The following is a 23,371-nucleotide window of genomic DNA, read 5'->3' on the forward strand; positions in this document are numbered from 1 at the left end:
GGCAAAACTCACAACTGTGGACTGCAGCGTTCAGCTAACAGCTTTAGTAAGGCTGGTTATCAAGAACAAAGAGGTCCCCATGCCATATTTTTTAATTATTTAAATAAATAATCAAAAAAATGGCAGGGGTCCCCCTTTTTTGACACCCAGCCAAGCTAAAGCAGACAGCTCGGGGGCTGATAGGGGGCCATGGATATTGGTCCCCCCAGCCTAAAAATAGCAGACTGCAGCCGCCCCAGGAAAGGTCCATCTATTAGATGTGCCAATTCTGGAGCTTTGCTCGGCTCTTCTCACCTGCCCTGTGGCGGTGGCAAGTGGGGTTCATATTTGCGGTGACAACAAGCCCACAGCTTAGTAATGGAGAGGCAACTATAAAATGCCTATCCATCACTAATTCTATAGTTATATTGTAAATAAACACACTGCATGAATTAAGTCTTTAATTTGAAATAAAAACAAAATACACTTTTCTTTTTTTATTTAAAAATAACAAACACAATTATACTCATGTAATGCCCATTCCTCTTGAAGCCCTCATCTCCTGTAATAAAACAAAAATAAAAATCAACCATATCCCTCACCTGTCAGTCGTTCTGTCCCACACCATAATCCATGTCTGGGATAAATAGTTTATAATTTAGACGGTGCCAAGATGCGTCCGTCCAGGCTGAGAACCACTGAGGAATGAGATGCTGCGAGAGCAGTATCATTAACCAGCGATGACATCATCAAGGTTACTGCGGATCACTGAGGCTGTGTTTCAAGCCGGGCCCCTAAACTGCAGTGACGTCAGCACCATGAGAAAAAGATGCTGAGCTCTGTGAAATCCGCCCACATCACTAATTGTCATTTTTCTTTGTACACTGTACATAGGAAGAAAATTGACAATCAGTGGTGGAATCGGGGTTATAAAGAGCCATAAATATAGAGGACTATGTGGTAGATTTACTAGTCATCTATTGATAATCTCCTGCTGACAAATCTGTGATTTTATCAAAACTACAGCACGCAGACCAGTAAGAGACACATCACTGGAATCAGGGTCTCTGTCTCTACATCATGTTGGTCTCAGATTATGTGGCAAAATCCTGATGCCAGATTCCCTTTAAATGACTGCTGATTGTTTTCCATATAACTGATCAGTGGTCAACTAACGGCCGCAGTCAGCTAGTCTAACGGGATACTTATGTGACATGCAGAAGTAGTGTTAACTGCTGTTGCTTCAAAAGCATCCAGCAACTAGAGGCGTTAACACAGTCACAGGAGACAGGAAGTGGTTAGCAGAGCCCCAGGGGGATTGTGGAAACTTATTGACCTTTCTGGCAGCAGCTGAAGGGATGAGTGGTGTGTGTCAGTGATCTGTCTCAAAAATGTTCAGGGAAGTGAACCATAGGGACACAGGATTCAATTACAGATTGGAGCTGGGCTAGTTGAGAAAGTCTATCAGGAGCAGGAAGATAAGGACTGGAAGAAGTTGTGTTACAGGGATAATCTCCCTCAGCAAACCCTCCCCCCCTCCATTACAATGTGCTAGAAGGAATGCTGTGTACTACTTAGCCCCCGATGTATCCTAAAAGATAAGAAAAAGAGGTTAGATTATACTCACCCAGGAGCGATCCCACTATGGTCTGTTCCGATGGGTGTTGCAGTCTGATCCGGCCCCTCCCATCTTCATCAGATGACATCCTCTTCTGGTCTTCACGCTGCGGCTCCGGCGCAGGCGTACTTTGCCCTGTTGAGGGCAGAGCAAAGTACTGCAGTGCACAGGCGCTGGGCCTCTCTGAGCTTTCCCGGCGCCTGCGCACTGCAGTACTTTGCTCTGCCCTCAACAGGGCAGACAAAGTACGCCTGTGCTGGAGTTGCAGCGTGAAGACCAGAAGAGGACGCCATCCTGTGAAGAAGGGATGCCCTGGTCCACGACGCTCACCTTATCGTACCACCTGCCCAGGTGAGTATAATCTAACCTCTTTTTCTCATCTTTTAGGATACATCGGCAGCTTATCTACAGCATTCCAGAATGCTGTAGATAAGCCCCTGATGCCGGAGGGCTTAGCTCACCCTCGATTTTGGGGGTGACAGGTTCCCTTTAAACTACACTGTTCATGTTCATGAGGACTCTATCAATTGTATCTGTGTGAGCAAGTGGATCCATCTTGTGCCTGAGGAAGCTGCAGTGCATGGTAGCCCTGAGTAACGGTTCCCCTAGAGTTCCAAAGAATTCATGAGACCTGTCCCGTCCCTATCTGAACCTAGGGGGGTTCTCATAACACTTATTCTGAAGTCCTGAACAGGAGAGGTATTTGTGATGCTGTTATCTTTAGCCCCAGAGGATTGTCAAAATTTACATACTGTAACAAAACGTCACCCATGTAAGAGCTAGTCTAGACAGGATTTCATCTTCTGAGAATGGAAAGTAAGGGATTCAACCACAAGTTTATTAGGAGGCTGCATTCATTTTTATTATAAAATACTTTACCTGTTTTTCCACTTTTACCACTCGGCCCAACATACTGAGGTCATCCCCTGCCTCAATTTCATGTACAGTTTTTTCACGACTCTTTTTATCTGTTGCTATTTGACCTTTTCCAAGAATCTGATCGACCCTGTACATGAGAAATAAAGCACAATGTTATTAATTTAGCAACAACAGAGGAGAAGAAACTAGAAGACAACAAATTTTAAGGAATACAAATGAGAATATTACAGTTTTCACTTTAACGGCTTGTGCACATCATAGTAAAAATCGGACGAGTGCTATTCAATGAGGCTGTGCGCATGCACAATTTTATAATCGGGACACACTCAGCCATTCAAGTCTAAATGTGAGAAAAATCGGCTGATTTTCACAGACAGACTGAATGGAGCAGATGTAGAATTTTTTTTTTTTTAATTCTCCACATCCAAGAAAACCGAATCACACTCTGATCACACTCTGATTAAACTCTGATCAGAGTGTGAATACTGTAGCATAATCGAACCGATTATATCTCAGATGAGAGAAAAACGGTTGTGTGTCCTTAAGCATACATTCAAGGCTATATTCCTAGGTTGTGCTGCCTTAGGCACCGATAGTTAACCCCTTTAAATGGGAGTCCCCTGAATATTTTGGAGTTGGCAGATATTGTATTAAATTGTATTCATACTATTGTATTCATTTAAAGGAGTTGTCCTGTATTTAAAGGAGTGGAAAGTTTTAGCCAGCCCTGCAGCTTGCCAGGTATAAATGATGTGCAATGTACACACTGCAAGGATTTAGCTCCGCTTGCCAGTTCCAGTAGTCATCATGAGACAGCAAGTATACAATTTGCATACTTGGTGTTGGGTGCTGATTAAAGTCTCACCCAGTCCTTTCAATAGTTTCAATTGAGAAGCAGATGAGACATTAGTTGGCCCTTGATTAATATGCAAACCACATCCTTGGGGTAACATGTCAACCGCTACAAGGTGCCAGAAAAAGAACTTTACATGATCAAAGATATGGAGCCATTTTATAGTGAAGTCAAGCTGGCTCAACCCGCTCCTGACATGATTGATGGCCCAAAGGCCAAGTACATAGTCAGAAGCCAGCTTTAGTGCATAGTGAGCTGGGGTGTACTGGCCTAACCTTCATCTTTATAGTGTGAATGCCACGGGCACTGCTACCCTAGTGCTAGAGACTGGCTGGCCTGGCTTCTCTGGAGAAATGATCCACCTCATTGACTGTATACATGATTGGAAATACAGTTTTCACAGTCCTTTTCATATGTGATCATAAATTACTAAACAGCACATATTCTAAAATGTACTTTATTCACAGGTAAACAAAGCGATTCTTCTGCAGTCAAAGCTCCTTTTATGTTGAATTCTTGCATGGAGCTGAGCCTCAAAAATCATATAAAAACATACCCGACATCAAAAACATTTTTAGTATGCAAAAGAATAGGAAAAAAGGAAAGGTGTATTGTAATGACAGAGCCTTTATTCTGTTATAACACATATACTGAAAGAAAACATGCTAATTACTAACCGTGTTTGAAGGCTCTTTATCCTGCATAGCATATCTAAATGTCCAGCAGAATATTGCTCAATCACATCTTTCACATCATAAGGACGCAAAGTTTCTTTAAACTTCCTCTTTGCTACGTGGAACTTCATAATTCTGTGGGAAAAATGTTATGGTTAATTAATTTAATGATTGATAGGCAGAAAATTAGTAAAACGATCCCACTTAGGAACTTTTAACATTCATGATCATTATAAGTAACCTGTCATGAGGATTTTATACCTTAAGCTAATGGCATGCACAGCAGGTGAAATAAGTATTGAACAAATCATCATTTTTTTAAGTAAATATATCTCTAAAGGTGCTATCGACATGAAATTCTCACCGGATGTTGGTAACAACCAATTCAATCCACACAGGCAAAGAACTCAATCCATAGATGTCCATAAATTAAGTTATGTGTAATAATGAGAAATAACACAGGGATAAAGTGTTGAAAATGCTGACTGAAATGTATTTAATACTTCGTACAAAAGCAATTGTTGGTGATGACAGCTTTAAGATGCCTCTGTATGGAGAAACTAGTTGCATGCATTGCTCAGGTGTGATTTTGGCCTATTCTCCAAACGAAAACGCTTCAAATCCTGACAGCTCCGTGGGCTCCTTCTATAAATTCTGAGCTTTAGTTCCTTCCATAAATGTTCTATTGGATTCAGGCCAGATGATTGGCTGGGACGTTCTAGCATATTTTATTTCTCTGAAACCAATTGAGAGTTTAATTTACTGTGTGTTTAGGATCATTGTATTGCTGAAATGTCCACCCTCATTTCATCTTCTTCATCCTGGTAGATGACAGCAAATCTTTTTCTAGAATGTCTCTGTACATTTGTCCATTCATTCTTCCTTCAATTGCACGAAGTTTGCCAGTGCCATATGCTGAAAAACCGCCCCACACCAGGATGCTCCCACCACCAAACTTCACTGTTGATATAGTGTTTTTGGGGTGATATGCAAAGCTTTTTGGCCTCCAAACATGGTGTGTATTATGGCATCCAAAGAGTTCAATACTTGTTTCACCCTCTGTATGGACAGGCACCTTCATGCTGATTAAATCCATACCTTGACTGTAGAAACTAGTTTTGTCGTTTCTGAGAAATCCAGCATGAAATTTGTGTGCAAATGAGAGAGCTGCATGAGCTCTGAGGTGGGACATTGCCCACCTCCTTATTCCTCACCAGTCACTTGCCTGGTGTGTATGACTAACAAGTTACTATTTTTTCAATTACCTACCTCACCTGACTTGAGGCTTACACTTTTTCACTGCTGCTTGTTGCTGCACAGCTCAGTTCTTTAGATGGAGATGGCACATGCTCATATCAATACACTTGGACTAGCTATGTAATGTATCGTGCAGGATATCAGTCAGGGGAGGCAAGTCACTGAAACAAGAGTGATCTGTCAATCAGACTCAGGAAGCAGACAGACGGGGAATAGGGAAGGAGGGCAGGAGAGCTGCAAGTACAATACCTGTCCTACCCCCAAATCACCTGTGGATTTACATATGGTACACTTACAGTGCCATGAAAAGGTATTCCACATTTCTAAACATTACACCCACAAACTTAAATGTATTTCTTTATGATTCCATGCGATAAACCAACACTATGCAGCAAGTATTTGTGAAGTGTAAATGAAATGATACATGATTTTAAAAATATTAAAAAAAATGTAAATCTGAAAATTAGTGAATTTAGTCCATCTGCGTGTAATTTATTCTCAATTTAACTACAGCTGTTCTGTGAAGACATCAGAGGTTTGTTTGAGAATATTAATGATCAATCTGCAACATGTACACCAAAGAACTGACCAGACAGGTCATGGATAAAGTTGTGGAGAAGAGTAAAGCAGGATTAGGTTCTAAAAAATAATCCAAGCTGTGAACATGTCACGCAGCACTGTTCAATCCATCATCCAAAAAACGAATGAGTATGGCACAACTGCAAACCTAATTAGACATGGTTGTTCACCTAAACTGACATTCCAAGCACAGAGAACAATAATTAGAGAAGCAGCTCAGAGGCCCATGGTCATTCTGTAGGAGATTCACAGCTCAGGTGGGAGAATCTGTCCACAGGACATATATTAGTTGTATACTTCACAAATCTGGCCTTCATGGAAGACTGGCAAGAAGAAAGTCATTTTTGAAAGCAAGCCATAAAAAGTCCTGTTTGCAGTTTTCAAAAAGCCATGTAAGGGACACAGCTAGCATTTGGGAGAAGGTGCTCTGGTCACATGAGACCAAAGTATAACTTTTTGGGCTAAATGCAAAACGCTAAGTGTGGTGAAAAACTAACACTGCACATCACCCTCAAAACATCATCCCCACCTTCAAACATGGTGGCAGCATCATGCTGTTTTAATGCTTCAGCACGAACAGGAAGGCTGGTCAGAGATGATTGGAAGATGGATGGAGTGAAATACAGGGAAATCCTGACTACTGTTCTCTGGAACCCTGAGAATTGTGCTCTGCAGCCCAATGTCACGGGGAGACAAGGAGGGCGAGAGCTAACAACCCGGGCCCCTGCAATATCCCTCAGACTAGGGAAACCCTGTCTGACCCTCTACCTGAAGTTTACACTGAAGGTGTGCATGTTCAGGCCTCCACCCTCACCCTGACTCCTGATTCAGCCCTAAACTGAACACCACCGCCCACCACCCAGTGAATGCAATAGACCAATACCCACAGTTATAACAAACAAGGATAAAGGAAAATATACACCACGCCACAGTCAATCAGGAATACACTATAAATGTGCAGGGCAAAATAAATACAAATATAGGAAGGAGTAAATAAGACAAAGGAAAATACACCACCAGCAACGATTCTCCAACAACCAGCTCTCCACTCCGGACCGAGATAACTAAGGATAAGACAGAAGCTATAATCGGTGATGCCCAAAGATCAGGAGAACCATTTAAAGGAAAAGGGCATGGCCCAGCGTCTAATCCGAGGATCAGATAAATTAACCCCGGAGCAGCCAGACGAAAACTAGCCGACGCCAATGAGCAAACAGTGGTCAAACGCGGAATTACCGCTGTCTGTCAGACGACCTGGTCTGAACAGTGTCCGACATGACAGTACCCCGCCTTCTACGAGGGACCCCAGGGCCCTCACGGCTTATAGGACCCGGCTTGTCCGGATGGCGACGATGAGAACACCTGACCAGCCGATCCGCATGAATGTCCGAGGCTGGTACCCAGGACCTCTCCTCAGGCCCATAACCACGCCAGTGTACCAAATATTGTAAAGAGCGGTGCACCACACGAGAGTCAACCACCCTGGAGACTTCAAATTCTAGGTTACCATCCACCAAGACTGGAGGTGGCATAGGCGCCGCGTCCACAGAACCCACCACCTTCTTAAGAAGAGACCTGTGGAACACGTTGTGTATGTTATACACCGTAGGGAGCTCTAGTCGGTACGCTACTGGGTTAATGACGGCGGTGACCCTAAATGGACCAATAAACCGTGGACCCAATTTAAGGGATGGTATCTTTAGTCTTATGTTTTTTGTGGATAACCACACCCAGTCATCCACACTCAGGTCCGGACCTGGCACACGCCTACTGTCAGCCACACGTTTGTACCTAGCACCCACACTCAACAGGCGCTGTTTCACTCTCCTCCAAACTGATGATAATTGTGTTCCTAACTGGTCTTCCTCCGGAACGCCGGAAGAGCCTCTCTGACTCAACGTACAAAACTGAGGATGTAGCCCGTAAACACAAAAAAAACGGCGACTCCCCAGACGACTCCTGGCGGTGATTATTGATGGCAAACTCAGCCAAAGGAAGAAAGGTAGACCACTCCTCCTGGTTATCAGAGACAAAGCAGCGCAAGTACTGCTCCAAATTTTGGTTCATACGCTCGGTCTGACCATTTGACTGGGGATGAAACGCAGATGAATGAGACAACTTGATCCCCAGCTGTGAGCAAAATGCTTTAGCAAAATTTTGCTACAAACTGAGTACCCCTATCTGACACGATGTCAGACGGAACTCCATGAAGCCTGACCACCTCCTGCACAAACACCTGAGCAAGAGTCTTAGCGTTAGGTAAAGAAGGCAAAGACACAAAGTGCGACATTTTTGAAAACCGATCCACAATCACCAAAATGACCGTGTTCCCAGCTGAGGGAGGCAAATCAGTGATGAAATCCATGGAGATTTCCATCCATGGCTTACTAGGTACCTCCAGAGGAAGTAGTGTGCCAACAGGACGGGAGCGGGGCGTCTTCGCCCTAGCGCACGTGGTGCAAGCTGACACATATGAGACCACGTCCTGTCGGATTTTGGGCCACCAAAACCGACGTGACACCAACTCCAAAGTACCTCTAACCCCTGGGTGGCCAGCCAGGACAAAACTAGCCGACGCCAATGAGCAAACAGTGGTCAAACGCGGAATTACCGCTGTCTGTCAGACGACCTGGTCTGAACAGTGTCCGACATGACACCCTATCTTGAATTGGACAATGATGTGCATTGTTGATCTTTGCTCCATTCCTTATGTATGAGAAATAGCAGGAGACTGAACTTGGCAGTCCAATGGAAAATGAATGGAGTGGATGTCGAGCATGCGCACCTCTATCCCATTCAAGATGGGACTGGTTCCTGGGTTTCAGATTCCCTACTCGGTATTGCTGGGTGTCTCACAGCAAGTTATGTACAATTAGCAGGATTTGAGATTAATTGCTCTTCTGGAAATAACCGATTCTCTGTGCTTGCCCCATGATAGTAATTTGGGTGATGCTTTTTAAAAATATATATATTAGGAACATTTAATTCAATAGAGATGTGCAGCAATATTTTCTTGCTTAATTTTTCTTATCTAAGATATGACACATATTTTGGCTGTGCTATATAGTTCCTGGAAACAGAGCCTAAATTATAGATACCTAATAAAGTAGACACTTGAATGTTGTAATATCTATACCAATTTTAATTTCCACTGTAACTACGCATAAACCGTAAGCCCAGCTAAAAATGTTAAAACAATGTCAAAAACTTTTTGTGTAACATTAAGTCAATTGTCTTTTTGTAAACCACCACTAGAGGGCAGCAAAACAATCCTAACATTTTTACCATGACTCAAAAAGTAAGTGTTAAATGATTGGCAGCTAAATACATTCTGAAAATACTTTTATTTATAATCTGTGTTGTCCTAAGAGCCAAAAACAAAGACACGGATAAGTACATGACTCCTCAGATGACAGAAGCAGCAGACTGGCATGGTGACAGCAGCAGCACAGAGCCTGGGTGAGTTCTAACAGTTGTAGAGAAAAGAAGTAGAATAGGTCAAAACATTTTCAAGAAAGACAAGCTGGCTTTGACAGTAAACACAAGCTCAGCAATCAAGTTTTCACTGCTGAGCCAGCTTCAGAAACTGTTCCATTACATGCCCGTCATTCAAATGGATGGGGCAAGACATGCTCAGCGAGCGAGCGGTGCTCAGGTTCATGGAGGACAGTCCCCAGCAGACAAGCCTCCTCTATGACATTCATGTGCCCTAAATGGACATACACACGGTGACTTGTGGTTAATCATGAAGTAGTAATCGTGTGCTTGTGGAGCGCCCGCTAGGACCATGGGGTACTCAGTACCGGGTTGGTTCTGTTCTTAAAGGGGTGGTCACAGTGGCAGTAACCCGGTCCGTGGCCCTGGGCATCCAGTAAAAAAGGAGTTAATGGAAATGGGAATAAAGTCTAATGTAGTAGTGTTCGTGACACCACCTGTGGTACTCGGCCAGGGATGGCCGACGCTGCTTAAAGGGGTCCACTGGAGATGATGGTATTGCAGCTTAGATGGCACAGCTCCCCACAGGTAGAGCTTAGTCCCCAGGGCTCCCGGTGTAGTTAGAAAGGATGATAGATGATGAAGTGCAGGAAAGAATTAGAGGACACAAGGTTGCAGTCTCTTTACCTTTTACTGATGCAGTTCAGGTACAGGTTACAGGTGGTCTTTGGAACCCTGGCAGCCTGGAAGCGATTCGGAATCCCTCTAGCCAGGTGGGGTAGGAAACCTTCATTTCTTCGCTGTGTTTTAAGTCCCTTGCTGCCTGAGGCTTCGAACAAGGTCCTCTCTTTGTCTCTCTGTCCCTTTAGGTGGACACTACCCATATGGCAGGCAACTCGAGCCTTTTTACAGGGGTTCCTCTGTCGTGGTGACTCCAGGCTCTATCTGCTGCTGTGCCTTCAGGTGTAGTGGTGGCCAGGAGACTTGGAATCTCCTGCCTGCTGTGGGGCATACAGTTACCCCCACAACCTCGGAATTCCAGCTTCCGGTTTCTTGCACTTGATCCTGGATGGAGCCCACTCGCAGCTCCCCTCCAGTTTCTCTCTCTTTTCTCCTTTGCTCCATCTCCCCTCACTGTCTCCTACAGACTGTCTGACTCTCCTGTCAGGAGCTGCAAAACCTCGTGTCTGCACTGCTTCAGCTCTCCTCACAGACTGACTACTAACTCCTCCTCCAGCCAGAATATATAGGGAAGCTACCCTCAAACCGGGTCTAGAGCTTCCCCTTCTGGCCTGGAGTCAGAACAGTGTTGTGTGTATGAGTTACCTGTTAAAGGGATCCTTGTCGCTTCCAGGCATGACACCACCCTTCTCGTGAGGAAGGCAATACCACTGTAACAACCGAATTCCTGGGGTGTTACACTTGATTCATTGTATCAAGGACAGATAGCTATAAAAAGGTCAGCTAAAAATCTTCTATGAAAACATAAGCAGGACAGAGCAGTATTTCTGATCTTTGGCCTATTCACCCAGAAAGCCAGGCAATCCTTCTCTTGGGGCACAGTATGACCATGGTCTTATTCAAGGGCATAATCAGGCTGCAAAAATTAGAAACTTAAGCCCCATCATACACCAATTATTCAAAACAATGAAACTGTTACATGTGAAGTGAATAACATAATATGATAATCTTATGACAATGGCATGAGCCGGTCCTCCACAATACACATCAGGATGGAATGGATGATGAAAATATTTAAAGAGAATCTGTCACCCCCCCAGGTGTTTTTAAATAAAAGAGCCACCTTTTGCAGCAATAATGCTGCATTCTGACAAGGTGGCTCTTTTAGTTCGGATCTCTGCAAACGCTGTAATAATCGCTTTTATAATTTGTCCCTCATACCTCAAATTAGACCTGGGGGCAGGTCTTTTCCCCGGGACAGGAACACCTCCCATCCGTCACTCAATACTCTGTGCGCAGGGTGCCGCCTCCTCTGTCTTCATTCAAGTAAATAAGGCAGCACACTGCAGCGCTGAAACATGCAAACATGAAACATGAAAACTGATCTGCATTACTGCACTAGAAATATGAAAAATGAGAGCGTTTAGCGCATAAAAATGGCCAATTTTATGTGTACCTGGTAGCCACTTTAGGGCATCTCTCGTATACCAGGTCCTACGCTTTCCTTTCCTTGCTGAGAATAAACGTCTCCATGTGAATGGGTACCTGTGAAACCTCTTCTTAGACTAACATTATCTCTCTCTGTGGAGGGGTACCTGCTGGCTACCAGGTACACATAAAATTGGTCATTTTTATGCGCTAAACGCTCTCATTTTTCATATTTCTAGTGCAGTAATGCAGTTCAGTTTTCATGTTTCAGGTTTGCATGTTTCAGCACTGCAGTGTGCTGCCTTATTTACTTGACTGTATACGAGTTGGTGATTCTAGGTTCAGCACCTGTTCACACTTAGCCTATGTTTGGATGTGACGGTCAGTTTTTTTAAATGTATCTTCTGCCTTCATTAACATCCCACTGGGGCAATGGAACTAATGGCTGCCGAGTACCAGGCTCATAGACGGCACAGCATGGTGTCTGCTCCCCCGCTTCCCCATGCTGGTGACAGTGATGCCGCGGCCATGGCCACCGCCTCAGGCACCACATGAGGTCTGCACCGCACGCCGGACACTACACGGCTGTGACTTCTCCCAGGAGTGCGCGCTGTGACCAAGACGTGAATGGCACCCCCGCCCCAGTACTGGGCCGTCCTGTGCCTGCGCGGCATTCCCTCTCTTCACGGCGCATACACAGCAGACTCACAAAGACGTGCATGACTCCCGTCCCCTGCCCGCTGTAGTCCCTATCTTAGAGCGGCTCACAGCCGGCCACAAGGTAAGCGCTTCCGCCGTGTCATGGCGCCAGCCGGTGGACGGGGGTTGCGCCCATGACTTAGACCAGGTGGCTGTGTGCATTCTCGCTACATTGCCGCGCGCTGAATCCAGGCGGTCACCCGAGCGCATACTCCTGTGTCCTGCTTTATGTTGAAGGAGCGGATATATAGTGGCAGAGACACAGGAGTGGGTGGAGGAGATGCTGCTCATGTGAGCATGCGCTGCCCATGTGCGGGTGCTTGTCCTAGCGGAGAGGTGCGCAGCAGTGTTGGAAAGTGACCCGGGGTGCGAGGATGCCTCACGTTATGGATAGGGATAGAGAAAAAGAGATAGAGAAATATTTTCTCAAAGGAGTTCAGGTTATGGCTCAAGTACATTTCTGGTACCCCAAACAAAATTTGGAATAACGTAAAGGTCGTATGCCAGAACCTGAACTTCCAATGTTCTGTTCTTCCCTAATCATTAGGGTTGTCTGCTTGTCATGTTTTTTATGAAATGCTGCCTACTGCATGCTAGTAAATGTCTGGAAGTTAAGAAAATCCTCTTTCTTTGTTCTTAGGGTATGTGCGCACATTGCAGATTTGCTGTTGTGAAAATTTGCGTGGATTCTTCCGCTCTTCCTCTTTTTTTTTAGGGACCACATCTCATTTGAAGTAATTTTAAGGGGTCTATATGATAGAAAATATGCAAGTGTGACACCATTCTAAAAACTGCACCCCTCAAGGTGCTCAAAACCACATTCAAGAAGTTTATTAACCCTTCAGGTGTTTCACAGGAATTTTTGGAATATTTAAATAAAAATGAACATTTAACTTTTTTACACAAAAAATTTACTTCAGCTCCAATTTGTTTTATTTTACCAAGGTTAACAGGAGAAAATGGACTCAAAAAGTTGTTGTACAATTTGTCCTGAGTAAGCCAATACCCCATATGTGGGGGTAAACCACTGTTTGGGCTCATGGGAGAGCTCGAAAGCGAAGGAGCGCCATTTGACTTTTCAATGCAAAATTTACTCGATTTGAGATGGGACGCCATGTTGTGTTTGGAGAGCCCCTGATGTGCCTAAACATTGAAACCCCCCACAAGTGACACCATTTTGGAAAGTAGACCCCCTAAGGAACTTATCTAGATGTGTGGTGAGCACTTTGACCCACCAAGTGCTTCACAGAAGTTTATAATGCAAAATCATATTTTTTCACAAAAATTATTTCTTTGCCCCCAATTTTTTATTTTCCCAAGGGTAAGAGAAGAAATTAGATGCCAAAAGTTGTTGTCCAATTTGTCCTGAGTACGCTGATACCTCATATGTGGGGGTAAACCACTGTTTGGGCGCATAGCAGAGCTCGGAAGGGAAGGAGCGCCATTTGACTTTTCAATGCAAAATTGCCTGGAATTGAGATGGGACGCCATGTTGCGTTTGGAGAGCCGTGAAAATAAAAATTCTTTTTTTTCCACAAAAATTATTTTTTAGCCCCCAGTTTTGGATTTTCCCAAGGGTAACAGTAGAAATTGGACCCCAAAAGTTGTTGTCCAATTTATCCTGAGTACGCTGATAACCCATATGTGGGGGGAACCACCGTTTGGGCGCATGGGAGAGCTCGGAAGGGAAGGCGCGCCATTTGGAATGCAGACTTAGATGGAATGGTCTGCAGGCGTCACGTTGCATTTGCAGAGCCCCTAATGTACCTAAACCATAGAAACCCCCCAAAAGTGACCCCATATTGGAAACTAGACCCCCTAAGGAACTTATCTAGATGTGTTGTGAGAACTTTGAACCCCCAAGTGTTTCACTACAGTTTATAAGGCAGAGCCATAAAATAAAAAATCCTTTTTTTTCCACAAAAATTATTTTTCAGCCCACTGTTTTGTATTTTTCCAAGGGAAACAGTGTAAATTGAACCCCAAAAGTTATTGTCCAATTTGTCCTGAGTACGCTGATACCCAATATGTGGGGGGGATCCACCGTTTGGGTGCATGGCAGAGCTCGGAAGGGAAGGAGCACCATTTGGAATGCAAACTTAGATGGATTGGTCTGCAGGCGTCACGTTGCATTTGCAGAGCCCCCGATGTAACTAAACAGTAGAAACCCCCCATAATTGACCCCATATTGGAAACTAGACCCCCCAAGGAACTTGTCTAGATGTGTTGTGAGAACTTTGAACCCCCAAGTGTTTCACTACAGTTTATAACGCAGAGCCGTGAAAATAAAAAATATTTTTTTTACACAAAAATTATTTTTTAGCCCCCAGTTTTCTATTTTCCCAAGGGTAACAGGAGAAATTGGACCCCAAAAGTTGTTGTCCAATGTGTTCTCAGTACGCTGATACCCCACATGTTGGGGTAAACCCCTGTTTGTGCGCATGGGAGAGCTCGGAAGGGAAGGAGCACTGTTTTACTTTTTCAATGCAGAATTGGCTGGAATTGAGATCGGACGCAATGTCGCATTTTTGAGAGCCCCTGATGTGCCTAAACAGTGGAAACCCCCAACTATAACTGAAACCCTAATCCAAACACACCCCTAACCCTAATCTCAACTGTAACCCTAACCACACCCCTTACCCTGACACACCCCTAACCCTAATCCCAACCCTATTTCCAACCGTAAATGTAATCCAAACCCTAACCCTAACTTTAGCCCCAACCCTAACCCTAGCCCTAACCCTAGCCCTAACCCTAACCCTAGCCCTAAACCTAACCCTAGCCCTAAACCTAGCCCTAACCCTAGCCCTAACCCTAGCCCTAACCCTAACCCTAACCCTAGCCCTAACCCTAACGGGAAAATGGAAATTCATTTTTTAAATTTTTTAATTTTTTGTAACTAAGGGGGTGATGAAGGGGGGTTTGATTTACTATTTATAGCGCATTTTCTAGCAGATTTTTGATTGGCAGCCGTCACACACTAAAAGATGCTTTTTATTGCAAAAAATGTTTTTTGCGTTACCACATTTTGAGTGCTATAATTTTTCCATATTTTGGTACACAGAGTCATGTGAGGTCTTCTTTTTTGTGGGACGAGTTGACATTTTTATTGGTAACATTTTCAGGCACATGACATTTTTTGATCGCTTTTTATTCCGATTTTTGTGAGGCAGACTGACCAAAAACCAGCTATTCAAGAATTTCTTTTTGGGGAGGCGTTTATACCGTTCCGCGTTTGGTAAAATGGATAAAGCAGTTTTATTCTTGGGGTCAGTAGTACGATTACAGCGATACCTCATTTATTTCATTTTTTTATGTTTTGGAGCTTTTATACGATAAAAACTACTTTACAGAAAAAATAATTATTTTTGCATCGCTTTATTCTTAGGACTATAACTTTTTTATTTTTTCGCTGATGATGCTGTATGGTGGCTCGTTTTTTGCGGGACAAGATGACGTTTTCAGCGGTACTATGGTTATTTATATCCGTCTTTTTGATCGCATGTTATTCCACTTTTTGTTCGGCTGTATGATAATAAAACGTTTTTAGCCTCGTTTTTTTTTTTCTTTTTTACGATATTCACTGAAGGGGTTAACTAGTGGGACAGTTTTATAGGTCGGGTCGGTACGGACGCGGCGCTACTAAATATGTGTACTTTTATTGGTTTTTTTTATTTAGCTAAAGGAATTTATTTATTGGAACAATATTTTTTTCTTTATTATTATTTATTTAGGAATTATTTTTTTTTTTTACACATGTAATTTTTTTTCTTCATTTTTACTTTGCCCCAGGAGGGGCATCACAGTAAAGAGCCCCCTCCCTGCGCCATGCTTCCCTGTACTGTCGGAACACAGCGATCATGTTTGATCGCAGTGTGCCGGGGGTTAATGTGCCGGGCCCGGTCCGTGACCGCTCCTGGCACATAGTGCCGGATCTCAGCTGCTATTGACAGCTGACACCCGGCCGCGATCGGCTGCGCTCCCCCTGTGAGCGCGGCCGATCGCTCTGGACGTACTATTCCGTCCTTGGGACGTAGGGCCCACCCCACATGGACGGAATAGTACGTCCAATGACAGAAAGGCGTTAACAAAAAAAAAGAATCTGATGTAATTTCCTAGTCCAACCTCTTCTTTTACATTCTCCATTGAAGACCATAACATTATTACATGCCATGTTCAATTATAATGTTTACACACAAAATAAATATAAGTGAAATATATATATATATATATATATATATATATATATATATATATATGTAATTCCAAGCCCAAGGTTTAGTAATTAATAAAATGGTAAATAAAGAGTTAAATAAAAGACACACACACACACACACACACACGAAATCTGCATGAAACGCAATATCTGTTTAATTTTCAAAAACTTTATAAGGGTATGTTCCCATCATCAGTAAACGGTGCAGGTTGGATGCTGCGTACATCCACAGCATCCAACCTTCAGCATCCAGATGTTACAGCATAGTGGATGGGATTTGCAGAAATCTCATCTCCACTATGTGTGCACTAGCACCCGCGGCTTCCCTGCAGAGACGGATATGCGGCGGGTCTTTCCAGACTGCAGCATGTCAATTTATCTTGTGGAGACGTCCAGTCTCCGCAAGATAAACATCCCCATACAATGTATTGAGCACGGTGATTCCGCACCGTTCAATAAACACATGCGGAATCACCTGCGTTCACAAGCCAGCAGTGCTTTGGATGGAGCAGACATGTGCTGCATCCAAAGCACTGCCGGTTCCTGACTGTGGGAACATACCCTAAAAAAAATTGCGTAAGCTCCCATGTAATTTTCTTAACCAGCAGAGGGAAAGCTGATGGCTGAGGGCTGATATTAATATTATGGGAAGGAGCCAATAGCCATAAATGTTCCCAGGCTATTAAAATCAGCTCACAGATGTTTGCATAACCTTTACTGGCTAGTTTACAGGGAAACCCCAAAATAAAATTGACATGGGGGCCCCCTATAAAATCAAACCAGCAAAGGCTAGGCACACAGCTGTGGGCTGATATTAATAGCCTGGGAAGGGGCCATGGATATTGGCGCCCCCCAGGCTATAAACATCAGCTCTCAGCCACCCTAGAAATGGCGCATCTTATAGATGCACCAATTCTGGCACTTAGCCTCGCTCTTCCAACTTATCCTGTAGCGGTGGCAAGTGGGGTTCATATTTGTTGGGTTGATATCACCTTTGTATTGTCAGGTGACATCAAGCCCACGGATTAGTAATGGAGAAGCATCTGTCCTGTAGCGGTGGCAAGTGGGGTTCATATTTGTTGGGTTGATATCACCTTTGTATTGTCAGGTGACATCAAGCCCACGGATTAATAATGGAGAAGCATCTATAAGACATCTATCCATTACTAATCCTATAGTTGTATGGTAAATAAAAACACGGCTAGAATAAAGTCCTTTATTAATCTTAATTAACCATACCTACTGTACTGCATCGCCTAATCCCCGAATCCCTCGATCTCCTGCAAAAAAAATAAAATAATAAACCAACATAAATACTCCCTGTCCGATGTAGTCCATTTAATAATGAGTGTCCCATGGCGATCTCTCGTGTAGAACAGTCACATCATGAGATGCAGTGGTTCCACAAGTGACAACATGAACTCTGGTGAACTCTCTCACGGTGGTGTAATCGTACACTGTGGGAGGATCACCTCCTGTCAGTGTATCAACGGAGTGTATCTCCTGATGTGACTGCTCTACACATTAGATCGCCGTGGGACACTCGTTATTAAATAGACTATGGTAAATATATGGTGGCTTATTATTTTATTTTAGTTGCAGGAGATCGAGGACATTGGGGAATTAGGTGTTTGGTGAGTATGAATGTTGTATGTGATTATGTAAATGTGTTTTTTTTTTCTTAGTCAATGGTTAGACTCTTTGTTGCAGCCCCTACTTGTGCGAGTCCCAGGATTTCTCAGAGATTCCAAAGATGTTTTGCATCAACTCTCCCATACAATATGGAATAACAATTTTCACTGGATTGGTTTTGATGTCATTTCTCTTTACACTTCCATACCGCAAAATGTAATTATTACAGCGCTTGAATTTCATCTGAAAAAGTATAGTGACTGTACTACTGATTTATGCAATTTTATCATACAAGTTATATATTTCTTAATGAACCACAACTATTTTTCCTTTGATTGACAGTTTTATCTCCAGTGCAAGGGGGTCTCAATGGGCGGTAAGCATTCACAATCAGTAGCTAATTTAGTCATGTCCTATTAGGAAACTTTAATTTTGTATGCTGACAATAACCCCTTTTTGCCTGATGTGTTCTGGTATGGCAGATACATCGATGATACACTTCTCATTTGGAGTGGCGATGTGTCTGCCATACCGGGACTTATGGATTACATTAATTCTAATGATTTTAACCTTCGATTTACATGTAGTACTGATCCTTGCACTATTTCATTCTTGGATTTAACATTGCGTGGTAGTGTGGGTGATGTTATTGCTACATCCACCTATTGCAAACCATTATCAGGTAATAGTATATTACACGCTTATAGTAGCCAGCCTATTCACACCATTAAGTTAATACCAGTGGGTGAATTAACTAGAATCACCAGAAATTGGAATGATACTGCCATTCTCAAGTTGATTATGTTGTAATAAATTGAAAAAGAGAGGTTATCCTAATTGGTTCTTTAACAGGGCAAAGAAAATTGTACAAAAGAAAGAACAATGTGATATGCTTGTGCCAAAAGAAAAGGATAGAGGTGGTATTAGGAATCAGAAAATTATTTGTTCTATCCAATATTGTCCTCAATAAAATATCATCAAATGTCTCATCTTAAAAAATATTCCTATTTTGTATGAAGATGAGGTTCAATCCACTATTCTATCTTCAGGCTGTCAAATGGTGGCAAAAAAGGCCACTATTTTGTTTGACACTCTCTCACCAAGTTTTTTCAATCCCAGTGGTGGATCAGGCACCTGGCTGCATCACATTGGTTTTTTCCGCTGTGGTGCATCTAGATGCAGAACATATGCTCACTCCACTACTACACATTCTTTTTGCGATAGTGAAAATAAACAGCTATATAAAATACAACAATTGATCAATTGTAATAGTAAGAATGTGATTTACATGATGAAATGTACAAAATGGAATTTGAGCTACTTAGGCTGTATAACTCGGATGCTTAAAGTTCGTATTTCTGAGCATATTACCGATATTGTTACTTCTACTAATGTCAATTGCTCTATGTCATTTGCAACTAAGCATTTTGGTTTCCTGTCATCAGAGGAGTATGGCATTCCTGCAAGCTACCGGCATTGAGAAACTAACATTACCTGCTAGAGGAGGAGACTTCAAAGACGCTTAATTACACATGAAGCGCATTGGATGTTATGTGTGAATGCCTGTCATCCCGCAGGTTTAAATGCGCGAAAAGAGATTATGTTCCACTACTAAAATATGACTATTGTATGTAATCTGCATTTTCTATGTGTTTTTTTCTACTTTTGTGTATCTTTAAAAATTTTTTCTTTATGTTTTTAAATTGTGAGTCATTATATGTATCATGTGACTGGTAATTAATCTTCATTTGTTGTAGATGATATTTAATCGTGCTGTTACTTATGTGGAGTAGCTTTGAGAAAGAGCAAGAGATTGTTCGAAACACGTTGCCTGTTTCTCACTATTATGTGATTTTATTCGACTGGACTTTGCATTTTTATTCACAATAAATTTGGAATTTTTTGGAAGCTGGATTTCCCCTCCTTTTTTTGCTCTACTAGTACCAACACCCGGGCCCCTTCTTTAAAGGTCCTGACCGTGGCTCTTTTATTGTATGTGCGGCTCTGCGCAGCCTGGGCATCCATTAGATGCTCTTTTACTATGGGCCATACTGCCACAATATGGTCCTGCATGCTCGCCACGTGCTCGATTACGCTCCAATGCGGAGTTGGCTTCTGTCCCCCATGTCTATTTAGCTACATCGAGCATTCCCCTGGGATGCCTGCCATATAATAGCTCAAACGGGGAAAAACCTGTGGATGCCTGTGGTACCTCATGGATAGCCCTGACAACACCACTGATGGATAGGTTTCTGTGTGCGCTGTGCAGGCAAAAAGCTGTGGGGTGGGGTTATGCAGAGCTCATACATTTGCAGGACTACATGGCATTAAGATTACTTGTCCTCTAGTTATAATCTCCTGATGATAAAACAGTGAGGATGTTTGGATGCCATTCTTTATTCATGGCAGTGTTCTCAGGCAAAATTGTGCATGTGTGAGAGGGTGGTTGAAGATTCCCACTCCACACCTGTTTACCTGTGTAAACATAAAAGATGTAATTGGTGTTTTAGCCACTAGATGGTAGTAGTTTGCAGATTCATACGACTGTCACCTGTATGTCATTTGGTACACAGGGAAATAACCAGTTTGAGCCGCCTCCAGAGGCAATTGGAAAACTGAAGGATGACTGAGAGCTGCAGGCGGCCATCTTGGAGTGCAGTTATAGAGAGACAGATGTGACAGGAGCACAGTAGAGTTAAGAAGAACGGGTGTGTGCAGTGTGCTTGGAGCTGGTCCGATTACTGAGGAAAGGTGCAGCTGTTCCAGTGATTCCTGTCAGAGAAGAATCACATTGGGGAGACATCTACGGATGGATAAAGAGTTAGATTCCACCCAAAGCATCGGCTGTGACGTGAATGGCCTTCTAGCCGGTCAGGCAAAAACTGCGCTCCAGGTAACACGCCCAGGATCCACTCCACGGTCTCCCAGCTAAACGGCTGTTTGGCCGATCAGCAGCCACTTTTGTGATCTGTTAACGGCCGGTAAGTCCTGAGCTCAGGCCCCACCACAGAGTTCCCGGTGGGTGCATACACGCAGACTTTAGAGAGAGTTTGGTGCCAAACCTAAATTCTCAGTTAGAAACATTGTTTGCTAAGATGGCTGTGCAGGGCCGCGATCAGGGCATTACAGCCGTTACTACTGTATGGGGCCCGGTGATGAGGAGAAAAAAGGGGGGCCCGAACACGCTGGCAGCTCGGGCCCCCCTCCTATTTGCTTCTCCTCATCAGGCCCCTGGACGTTTTGTTCAAGGCTTCCAACCCCCTATGCATAACAGCACTGTGGTGTTTTAAAGATACACCTACAGTGCTGTTAATGCATCCGGCGAAAGGAAAATGGCACTGTACCTTTAAAAGCTGCGGCCGGCCCAGGTGCATCATGGTCCTGCCTGACGTCACACGCTGCTCCACTTCCTCATCCCTGAGCAGAGAGAGCAGCGTGCTGTGTGTCACGCGGGGGCGGACTGCAGATGACGGACGAGCAGGGTGAGTCTCTCCGGTGATCCCATCTGCTGAGTTGTATCTAATCCTCTCCTGTGCGATACCATCTGCTGAGCTGTGTATCTAATCCTATCCTGTGTGATACTGACTGCTGAGCCGTGTATCTAATCTTATACGGTGTGATACTGACTACTGAGTCATGTATCTAATCCTCTCCTATGTGATACTGCTGAGCCGTGTATTTAATCCTATCCTGTGATACCATCTGCTGAGCCGTGTATCTAATCCTATCCTGTGTGATACCATCTGCTGATCTGTGTATCTAATCCTATCCTGTGTGATACTGACTACTGAGCTGTGTATCTAATCTTATACGATGTGATACTGACTACTGAGCCGTATCTAATTCTATGTGTTTCTGTCTGCTGAGTTGTATCTAATCCTCTCCTGTGTGATTGTGTGATACTGTCTGCTGAGCTGTATCTAATCCTCTCCTGTGTGATACTGACTGCTGAGCCATGTATCTAATCCTCTCCTGTGTGATACTGTCTGCTAGACTGTGTATCTAATCCTATCCTGTGCGATACCATCTGCTGAGCTGTGTATCTAATCCTATCCTGTGTGATACTGACTGCTGAGCAGTGTATCTAATCTTACACGGTGTGATACTGACTACTGAGCCATGTATCTAATCCTCTCCTGTGCGATACTGACTGCTGAGCCGTGTACCTAATCCTATCCTGTGACACCATCTGCTGAGCCGTGTATCTAATCCTATCCTGTGTGATACCGTCTGCTGATCTGTGTATCTAATCCTCTCCTGTGTGATACTGTCTGCTGAGCTGTGTATTTAATCCTATCCTGTGTGATACTGTCTGCTGAGCTGTGTATCTAATCCTCTCCTGTGTGATACTGTCTGCTGAGCTGTGTATTTAATCCTATCCTGTGTGATACTGTCTGCTGAGCTGTGTATCTAATCCTCTCTTGTGTGATACTGTCTGCTGAGCTGTGTATCTAATCCTATCCTGTGTGATGTCTGCTGAGCAGTGTATCTAATACTATCCTGTGTGATCCCATCTTCTGAGCTGTGTATCTAATCCTATCCTGTGTGATACCGTCTGCGGAGCTGTGTATCTAATCCTATCCTGTGTGATACTAATTACTGAGCCATGTATCTAATCCTATCCTGTGTGACACTGACTACTGAGCCGTGTATCTAATCCTATCCTGTGTGATACTGTCTGCTGAGCCATGTATCTAATCCTATCCTGTGTGATACTGACTACTGAGCCGTGTATCTAATCCTATCCTGTGTGATACTGACTACTGAGCTGTGTATCTAATCCTATCCTGTGTGATACTGTCTGCTGAGCTGTGCATCTAATCCTATCCTGTGTGATACTGTCTGCTGAGCTGTGCATCTAATCCTCTCCCGTGCAGTCCCATGTGCTTAACTGTATCTCATTCTCCCCTGTGTGACCCCATAAGGTGGGCACTGTGGTATAACCCCTTCTCGCTGTTTCAGGTTGGGTGGTCTTGGAGTTCTTCACTTCTGCTGTTCTGTTCTTCTGACTGGGGGCGGATGACGGACGAGCAGGTGGAGGTGGAGGACAGATCAGGCGGAGGGCGGGCGAGCAGGGTGAGTCTCTCTAGTGAAAAGAGGCTTCAGGTGTCTCACAGTGGCTGTGTCTGTACTGGTATCATGTGGCTGATGAGGGAAGGCGAGTGGTGACTGGGGCCGCATCCAACAGGGTCCGGGGGAGGCTAGAGGGGACTGGGGCCGCATCCAACAGGGTCCAGGGGGAGGCTAGTGGGGACTGGGGCCGCATCCAACAGGGTCCAGGGGGAGGCTAGTAGGGACTGGGGGCCACATCCAACAGGGTCCAGGGGGAGGCTAGAGGGGACTGGGGGTCGCATCCAACAGGGTCCAGGGAGACTAGTGGGGACTGGGGGTCGCATCCAACAGGGTCCAGGGGGAGGCTAGTGGGGACTGGGGGTCGCATC

At 44.0% G+C, this 23,371-nt stretch overlaps 1 protein-coding gene across 3 annotated transcripts in view; it reads right to left on the reverse strand.

Moving 5' to 3' along the window:
* KCNQ5 (potassium voltage-gated channel subfamily Q member 5) overlaps positions 1-23,371 on the reverse strand; it is a 1,116,095-nt gene that overhangs the window by 12,049 nt on the left and 1,080,675 nt on the right. For all 3 annotated transcript variants that reach the window (XM_077289900.1, XM_077289901.1, XM_077289902.1), the window contains 2 exons: positions 4,007-4,138; positions 2,477-2,603 (listed from right to left, as the gene is read on the reverse strand). In XM_077289900.1, the coding sequence (XP_077146015.1) occupies positions 2,477-2,603; positions 4,007-4,138 (259 nt within the window). The remainder of the gene's footprint in view (positions 1-2,476; positions 2,604-4,006; positions 4,139-23,371) is intronic.

This window comes from Ranitomeya variabilis, chromosome 2, assembly GCF_051348905.1.
Source record: "Ranitomeya variabilis isolate aRanVar5 chromosome 2, aRanVar5.hap1, whole genome shotgun sequence".
Classification (NCBI taxonomy): domain Eukaryota; kingdom Metazoa; phylum Chordata; class Amphibia; order Anura; family Dendrobatidae; genus Ranitomeya; species Ranitomeya variabilis.